The sequence below is a fragment of the Fragaria vesca genome, linkage group LG4 (assembly GCF_000184155.1).
Source record: "Fragaria vesca subsp. vesca linkage group LG4, FraVesHawaii_1.0, whole genome shotgun sequence".
Taxonomy (NCBI): domain Eukaryota; kingdom Viridiplantae; phylum Streptophyta; class Magnoliopsida; order Rosales; family Rosaceae; genus Fragaria; species Fragaria vesca.
The window spans coordinates 6,525,410-6,535,424 of record NC_020494.1 but is presented as its reverse complement, the minus strand read 5'-3'; the positions used below and the strand labels follow the sequence as shown (position 1 = coordinate 6,535,424).

Sequence of the window (10,015 nt, the reverse complement as noted above, 5' to 3'; positions counted from 1 at the left end):
TTGAGTGTGAACTCTTAAGATTATATAACCTCACTAAAAATTCAAGCTTCTTTACTCGTGCTCCAAGAAAAAGATCTGTGTTTGCATCTTCAAGTAACTTGTAGAACTTTTGGGCATCAACAGATGAATTCGAGTTTTCAGCTCCAACTACCTCTGGAGAAGAAGGCATGGTCATATGATCATGAAACCCAAATGCATCTTGCAACATATCAGCCATATCATGGTTTGGCATAACTAGCTGTGGGGATGAGGGATGTGTTGCCTCTTCATTTATTATGGGTAATTGTTCACCATGTGATGCCCAAGGAATGTCTACATAGTCATTCCACATGCCTACACAACGTATATGGTCCTCCACATCTTTCAAACCATGTCTCCACCGATTTTTACACTCTTTACAAGGACAATAGATTTTGCCAAGAACAGGGGAAATACTTTGTGCACGATTGATGAATAGTCCGAGTCGATCCAGAAATATATTCATGACTTTCTCTATCAAGAAACACCCAATTTTTGTCCATATCCCTAAACTATTGAACCGCTTCAATAGAGAATCACTGCAAAGAAATTTCCAAGCTCTCAATTATGCATGCAGATTTTCAGAACTCTATACAAAAACTAAAACTTGAGGTGAAAAATATTGTAATCTAAGCATTGTAGTAAATTCTACTCCTGTATGATCAGACCTCATAGATGCAAATCTATCAACCTATTCCACCACCAACCATTTATGATCAACAACAAACCTTCGCACAAAAACCAAAACAAATCATAAAAATGGATATACCATCATAGTGATCATACATATTTATACATCCTCAAATCAAGAGAAGAGAACGACAAACCTGATATTAGATTCAGAACCAACAGAAGCTTGAGAACACACTAGTGCATCAAGTTTTAGAGAGAAAACATCAATGGCAGTTTGTTTCGAGTAGCTGGGTTTTATACATTATTTCTCACGGATATCTGTAGGTATAACACCTCGGTAAACTGATAGTTGTCATGTCAAAATTTCACACTGATGTCCGTCCTTAAGAGTTTTACCTACAGAAGGCCTGTGTCAAATTTAGTTCTTCACACGGATATCTGTGTAAACATTCCACACGGTTAAATGTGTAATTAGCATTTCACACGGATATCTATGTGAATTAGGATTAGTTACGGAATACTGTAAATATATGGTCTGTATATTGAAAAAGATAAATATTTTTAATTATTCTAATATTTCATTGTCACAGATGTTTGTGTGACTTACAATACACACAGATAGCTATGTGAAATGTTATTATTACACACTCTATTTCGTGCCCAATATTTTTTCACACAGATTTCTGTTACAGTTATAGTAGTATAAAGTAATGTCGGCCTAGAAAAGTCTATTCCACACGGTTATATGTGTCATTGATAGTTTGTCATAGATTTCCGTGAGTTTAAAGTAATATGTGACAATAAAATCCGTGTGAGATGTTTTTTTGCTAGTAGTGTCAACTAGCATTTCTTCATGCAGATAGTATGTACTTGCAGGAAACTTTTGACAAAGCCGAGAAATCGAAGAGGGGCTGTCATGTGTAGAACCAAATATATCATTGCCTTCGGAACTGGTACCTAATTCTCAACTTTGCGTCACTGAACCTATATGACCGCTGAAACTATCGAAGTTGCAAATGGGCTATCTGGGAGATCAAGTCCTCGACTGTCCTGGTCAGTGTAGTTGGTGCCTGTTTTTTTGGGTTTATTATCACTTGTAGACCCATTGTTTATAACATCTAACAGAAAATCAAAACATTCTGCTGGTGGGACGTTGAAATTATCTTCAGAGACCATTCGCCCATCCATTAGGTAACCAGAATAGGGCTGATTTGCAACTGGCTTTCGCGTAAAATGCAGCTGAGCCAGCCTACTCTCAAGTTCAAGTGCAAGTTCTTGTGCTTCCAGCAGCTTCTTCCACAGCCTTCTAGAATTATTACACCATCTTGACATTGAATGAAACTCAGGTTCCATGTCTGAAAAGTGTGGAGAATCATGATCAGCTGGCTCCATTCTCTCTTGGTACTTTCTTTCAGCAAGCTTTGGTTTTTCCCTGTAAGGTTTCACAAGAACACGAGCCCCACAAACAAAATGAAGAAAGATTTCCTTTGGACAAAATCATTGTCACAGTGTCTGTGTGAACAAAGGTTACGAAAGAGACAAGAATCTCTGTCAAGTGAACAATTTACCAGACGAGTTGTGCTCCAAAATGCATCCTGCATGTTGTAGATTCGCAAGTTCATAATTACGTTAAGATTAAAACTGAGTAGATCAGAAGCATGAATGCATTATGAACTCTGTAACAGAAATTAGTGATGTCTTACCTATCTGTATACTATCTGTATACTATCTGTAAACCTGAAAGTAACTCATGATACTATCATAAGCATGGATACTATCTGTATTTCAAATAACTCATGAAAGTAGTCTATTGGTTACACACAAGGCACTGAACACGTGAGTATTATTTGAAATCCAGATGAGAGCTAAATAACAAAACCCTGATGTTACACACAATGCACTGTACACGTGAAAGAATAACTATTCACCTGAAGGTAAGGATAGACATCACTGTATACTTGTAAGAAAAACTTTGACTTCGTTGTAAACCTGAAAGTAAATAAACTTCAATCAATTAGCTTGCTGTAATAACTATTTGAAAATATAACTAAGCAGAAAATGAATGAAAATGTGCAATACATAAAGACAAACAGTCTCCTCCTGAGTAACATCTAGCAAGTTGTACTGATTTTATTTTGTGAGAAGACTAGGTTTCTATGCAAGGTCCAGTTTTATAGGATAATGTCCGTTTTCAATCTTCTTCGCAGATCCCTTTCTTTTGCTACAATTGCAGGTTGGGTGCCGGCTCTCTTGTTAATCATGGGGAGAACTTTTTGTCATAATGTGCGATTTTCATCCTTGGATGCTTTAAGATTTTAGGGTTTACAGTTTAGGGGAGAAACCTGTCAGACCCACCATTTAGCACACAAGACTTGGACCAAAAGATTTTTTTGTTCTTTTGGTCGGATGACTCCCTTAACATTGCAGAATGAAAATAAAATTTTATAGCTTTTTTATTATCGCTTGAATTCTTGAAATTAAAACATATTCACTCCTAAGTTCAGATGTGATGATGACTACTTAAATGAATAAAACAGCACCAGATGTCGTTACAATGTATGTTGAGAGTGTTTGTGTGTGTGTGTGTGTGTGTGAGAGAGAGAGAGAGAGAGAGAGAGAGAGAGAGAGAGAGGTACTCAACTACAGTATATATTTACCTCCTGAGAAGCCGAAAACAAACATAGATCTCTTCGATATCTGAGTCGATCTTTAAAGTAACATACTGCCTGAGAAGTTCAGAGAAGCTGTCTACAGCTTGAATCCAACAGTTAGAACTTGAATCTAGAGAATGTTGACACTCCATGACAGTACTGCGCAGAATTCCAGACAAGTTTCCTCTTGATTCTGATTTGTCATACATCTCAGCAAGACTGTTTAATATCATGCATTTGCCAGCTTTGAACTCTTCAACCCACCATGGGGGATCCCCAATCCAAAGATTGTTGTTATATGCAAGATCATTTGATCTAGAAAGATTTTCATCCCTCATAACAATTGATTCTCCAGGTATCTCTGTATGAGGGTCCGAGAAAGCGCTTGAAGCTAAGTCAGATCTCCTGTGTGCAGGAAGCTGCTCAATTAAGTCAACTCTCAATTCTTGTGGTAATTCTTGCTACACCGAGGGATCTACTTGACTTAAAGATGCAGGCATTATTCCAAGCTCTGATGTCAAAACTGCCACATCACAGGACCCTCCCACAGAAGACGGCATTACTTGCTTTTCTACAACGGTATGCTGCATCACATAAGTACATATATTAGGTAACACTACGAGAGTAAAAGTTCCAAAACAAAGATTTCATATGTAAGCAGGAAAAAATTCAATTTTCAGGCAATGAAAACAACAACTTTTTGTAGCAATCCTACTCTGGAAGATAAGCAATTGCTTTGAAAAAAGAAACACTCATCACCTTAGAAAATGTCTAAAAAAAACAAATTTTCATTGTACAGAAACATTTGACGCCGTCTGTGGAAATCTTTACAAAAAGTCAGCGTGACTCGATGGCTGAGTTAACCGAGCAGTAAGACAAGAGAGGGAGGTAATATTAGGAAGGACCCTAGAAGCCGCAGGGGGAAGTTCAAGGATTACTAGGAGAACCCTCCGGGATGAAACACCAGAGTACGTGTCGCGGGATCTAAATCCTCAGGAGGTAGCCGAGATGTTGGAAGATATGAGGGCTCAATTCACTCGGCTGGAACAGCAAAGTGCCCACGATCGAGTGGAAGCCTCCGGGAGGGAACGCATGTTGGAAAGGGATAACGCCACGCTCATGAGAGCGTTAGCCTGAGGAGTTGAGCACCAGGAGGCATTGGACCGGGCGGGGGAGCTGGATCGAGCGGCCACGTCTTAGCAAACAGGCACCCTAGTGAGAACGAACCGTAGGACCGTGCATATAGGAACGAACTTGTTCCCGGATGAAATGCGGGATGAGGGACCGCCGCCCTTACCCGAGCCAATCCCTTAAGTCCAAGTTGGAAGGCAGGGAGAGATGAAAGAAACCCTGAGAGCTATCCGGGATAGCGTGGCGAGTTTGGCCGACCGAATCTCGGACGCCGAGAGAAGGGGGACGCGTAACCCAATAACTCGCGCGAGTTTTGAAGAAAGGGGGGGGGGGGACCGTTCACAAGAGTGATCATCTGGTCCGTCCGACCAAGCGCAGCCAAGCCGCTGAAACTGAGTTACAATGGGGATCGAGACCCCCATCTCTACCTCGATAGTTTCAAGTCTCACACGAACGCTAAAGGGTACTCGGATGCAATATGCTGCAATATGTTCCAGGAGACATTAGCAGGGGAAGCGCTAAGTTGGTTCTACGAGCTCCCATCAAACTCGATCGATAGCTTCCAGGAGCTGGCAGACAAGTTCGTCAATATATTCATTTTATGAACGGAAGGGCAGAATACCGCCTAGTTGTTCAAAGTGAAGCAAGATAGGGGTGAGGGATTGAAAGCTTTCGTAAACCGATGGCAAGGTGCCACGGCCAGAGTCAGGAACTTTGACAAGAAGGTTGCAGAGGAAGCGTTCATTCAAGGACTGCTTTCCTGAAAATTTATGTATGCAGTAAAAATTGAATGCCCGCAGGGCTACGATGAGCTTATGGAGATGGCGGTCAGGCATGCACAAGCAGACCATGATACATATGGAGGGACCCTGGCCGGGAAGAGGAAGGTACAAATGGTCCAAGAGATAAGGGCCTAGACGGGGGAGCAAGAGCCGAACTCACACCTAGTTGGAAAGAGGCATAAGGAAAGAAGCTGGGGGAAGACAGGGAAACAGCATAACACACAAGGAAAAGCAAAAGTGCCCTACCAAGATACCAGGTATGCGAGAACGGCACCGGCAGGCAAGAAGCACTTCTCGGCGCTCAACGCCACCTACGAGGCAATCTGGAATGAGAATAAGTCTGCCATTCCACCTCCCCCGGCCTAAAAGTTCCCCTCATCCCAGCTCACCAAGGAAGATACCGAAAATTTTTGTGGGTATCACGGGGAAGCAAGCCATAACATTAACAGCTGCCTAAAATTAAAAAAGGCAATAGAACGCCGGATACAAGAAGGAAATCTGCAGCAGTATGTGCCCGGGCCAAGGCATGTGGGGGCAATCGAAGTATATGGGACAATCAACACCATCCACGGTGGGTCTCATATAGATAACAGAAGCAACAAGGCAAAAAAACAGTGTATGGGACAGAGGGACGGCCGAGAGGTCTACGCCTTTGGAAGTAGCAATAACCAACAGGTAGCCACCGGTTGGAAGTCCGTTACCTTCTTGAAAGAGGAAGAGGAGGGAATAAGGCCGCACGAGGATCCGTTCCTGATAACGTTGCAGCTCGATCACTATATCACAAAGAAGATCCTCGTTGATACGGGAGCCTCAGTCAACGTGTTATTCAGGAATGCTTGGAAAGGATTACATCGAGGAAGCAACAAGTTGATACAAGACCATTAGCCATTGGTTAGTTTCTCGGGCGACGTTGTTCAACCCCTCGGCTCGGACAGCTTCGGAGTAAGCTTGGAAGGTCGGGAGGGAGTTGCAAGAGCGATAATAGAATTTATTGTTGTGGACTATGAGTCGTCTTACAACGAGATCTTGGGAAGACCCGCTTTGTGGAAGCTAAAGTCGTTCGTGGCTGGTCATATGTTGATGATGAAGCTCCCAACTCCAACAGGAATAATTACGATCCGGAGGGACCAGGGGGCGACAAGGAGCTGCTATGCGATAGATACCGGAAGGAAAAGGTCAGAGATTCTGTTAGCGAGCCCAGCCACAGCATCCTCCTCAGATCCTTATGTTGATCCCAGAGATGATACCGACTCGGATGAGGAGCGTCTTGGGTCAGTGGAAGAAATGGAAGCGGTTTCGATCTCCGATGAGTTCCCGGAGCGAAAGTTGACAATCGAAACGGGGCAGGCACCCGGGGTGCGAGCGGCCTTGATAGATTTCTTGAAAAGAAACAGTGGGGCATTCGCTTGGACGTATAAGGACATGCCCGGTATATCAAGTGGAATGGTGACGCATAAGCTAGGAATCCAGAAAGGATTCCCTCCCGTGCGGCAAAAATGAAGAACGTTCAAGCCAGAGAAGTATGAAGCCATGAGGGGGGAGGTTCGAAAGCTGATGGACATCAGGTTCATTAGGGAGGTTAAATACCCCCAATGGTTGGCCAATGTGGTCATGGTTCCAAAAAAGTCAACAGGACAATGGAGGATGTGCGTGGACTATTCAAATCTCAACAGGGCATGTCCAAAGGACAGCTTCCCCGCTCCCACGCATAGATCAATTGGTGGACTCCACGTCCAAGTTCGAATTGCTGAGCTTTATGGACGCTTACGCGGGCTATAACCAGATCCAGATGGATCCAAGGGATGAGGAGCACACGGCCTTCACGACCGACAGGGGTTTGTATTGCTATAAGGTAATGCCTTTCGGACTGAAGAATGCGGGAGTCACTTACCAGCGGCTGATGAATGTCATGTTCGCCGAGTACCTCGGGAAGATAATGGAAGTATATGTCGATGATATGCAGGTAAAAAGTCTAAAGGCCAAGGAACATGTAGGACATCTTGAGAAAGTCTTCGAGGTCATACTGAGGTTCGGGATGAGATTAAACCCTCAGAAATGCATCTTCGGGGTCATCAAAGGGAAATTCTTGGGCCACATAGTCAGCCGAAGGGGAATTGAAGCCAACCCGGAGAAAATCCGGGCCATCTTAGATATGGAAAGACCCACATCGAGGAACCAAGTGCAGTCGTTGGCCGGGAAGGTTGTCGCACTGGCAAGGTTTGTATCACGACTCACAGAAAAGTGTACCCCTTTCTTCCGTTTGTTAAGAGACCAGAGATGTAAGGAGATAGTATGGGGATCCGGGCAGGAGGAGGCCTTCAAGCAGATAAAGGCGTACCTCACGTCTGCACCAGTTTTGTCAAAACCTATCCCCTGCGAGATGCTCTATCTGTATATCGCTGCTTCAGTGTCAGCAGTTAGCTCGGTCCTGATAAGAAAAGAGTCCGACATCGAGCACGCTGTATTTTACGCCAGGAAAGGATTCACACCTGCAGAGAGCAGATACCCGGATGTCGACAAATTAGCTCTGGCACTTATTGTAACCGCCAGAAGGCTCAGACACTATTTCCAGGCGCACTCGATAACCCTTTACTAAATTTTTCTATGGGGACATATATAATAGGTTTATAAATGTGTCTAAATTTTCTCATGGATTAGTTTCGCGGGTACTCAATGAGATTTCCAGCATTCATGAATCAAAAAAATAAGTTTGGCCGAAGGAGATAAGAGCGTTTCTGTATGGATAATAGGCATATCGTTTGTTGACTAATTTTGGACCTCTTACTACCACATATTTATGTCATCTGAGTCACACAAAGAAGTGGTGCCATAATACGTTAAGAGCGGGAAAATGTCAAATTCGCTAAAGGTGAGAAAACTGCTTTCGCACGCAATTGAAAATTTAGGTTCTTTTTAGAGTTGAGCACATTAAAACTCGCACAAGGAAGTTCGAATTGAAAATTTCAGTTTTTTTTAGACGACATATATTTGTCGTATCCATAAGGACATTAAAAGAGCTGAAAACCAGATTTGGACAGCCTTCCTCACACAACATATATGAGGTCTCACTTTTCAGCTAAAAATCTCATTTCAGCTCAATTTTTAGCTCAATTTTCAGACGACATATATTTGTCGTCTCCAGAAGTACATTAAAAGAATTGAAAACTAGATTTGGACAGCCTTCCTCACACAACATATATATGAGGTCTCAATTTTCAGCTAAAAGTGAGAATTTCTGGGTTTGTTGACACCACACCTATATATCGTATGATTTTTACAAACCTAGAAAAAATGAACTAGCTTTTAAAAGTATTGAAGTAGGATGTTATTGAGACGACTTTTATATTTTATATATCGTCTAAAAAACCACAAAAACCATCAAACGACACTTGTTTTAAATGTTGTTTTATATGTCGTGTCTCTTGTGTCGTCTGATGATGTTATTGGCATAGTGCCATGTTGTATATTTTGTTAGTATGAACTCCCTTGTAACTTCCATAATCTTGATTCACGTATGGTTATATACTTTATGATATGTATGTCAATCTCAAGTTCTCAACACATTACAATACTAACTTTGTAATACCCTATATATTTTTAAAAAATAAATGAAGCAAATATATATATACAGTCCGTTTCAAATACGGATGTCCGCACCGCCTTACGGTGCGGATTTCCCTCCGTTCGCCACCGTACGGCGCCGGCGAGGGCGCGCCTCCACCACAGCGGACTCCAGCAGCTTCCCCGACCTCTTTCCATCCCCGATGAGTCCGCCGAATTTCAGTTTTCCGGCTAGATTGACTTTGTTTAAAGTTTTGGGTGATCTGGCCGGAAAACTGGAATTTGGCAGACTAGCTGGAGATGGAAAGAGGTCGGGGAAGCTGCTGGAGTCCACTAGGGTGGAGGCGCGCCCTCGCTGATGCTCGCCGGTGCCGTACGGTGGCGAAAGGAGGGACATCCGCACCTGATAACGTCTGTATAATGTCTGTATATATATATATATGTATATATGAAAAGAGCTGAGATAAAAATGTTTCGATATCAATAAGATGTCCGATGCTATTCGTATATCGGGACTTATGTATAATGTAGGTAGGTATATACATCCTGTTGGTCATGTAAATTAAACAAATTATAAATAATGGGTATAATTGTAGAAGAGAGAGGGAGGTTTGAGAGGGGTCGGTTAAACCGACCTAAACAACAAAATAAAAAAATAAAAATAAAGGGTCGAGAAGAAAAAGGAGAAGAATGGAGAAGATGACACCTACCTTGACTTGGACTATCTTTTTATTTCTCAAGAATCATAAGGAGGAAGGGGGGGGGGGGAACGAGAGAGAGGCTTTTAGAACTCTCGTTTCATTTCGGGAGAGACTGACTTCGTCTCTACTCTCCGATCTCTCTGCATCGACGGAGCGTCGATTGTTTTCCGCCGTCCGGCCACTTCTCAGTCTCCAACCGGTGGCTACAGCTCCGTCTCGCCGTCCTCGTCCTCAAGATGTTCTTCGTTTTCGAAGAGGATCTCCGGCGAGAGAGAAAAGAAGGAGAGAACGATTTCTAAATTTACCGGCCAACTTTCGATTCCGGTGATGGCGAGGAGAAAGAATGGTAGCAGAAGCTTCCTCTCGTCCTCAAGGTCTTCTCTATGTCCTCAGCTTCTTCAGAAGAGGTTGGGAGAGAGAGATTTGAAGTGGAGAAGGAGAGGCTGGGTTCGCCGACGAGTTTACGATTCCGGCCAAGTCGTGGTAGCTCACCGGTGTAGATAGCTTCCTCTCCTCATCCTCAACGTCCCTATGACTT

The 10,015-nt window shown here is 42.9% G+C and overlaps 1 protein-coding gene across 1 annotated transcript in view; it reads right to left on the bottom strand.

The window, feature by feature from the left end:
- Positions 1–331, bottom strand: part of LOC101291426 — a 10,873-nt gene extending 10,542 nt beyond the window's left edge. The window contains exon 1 of the mRNA XM_004297951.1: positions 30–331. Within this exon, the coding sequence (XP_004297999.1) occupies positions 30–331 (302 nt within the window). The remainder of the gene's footprint in view (positions 1–29) is intronic.
- Between the last annotated feature and the right edge of the window lie 9,684 nt (positions 332–10,015).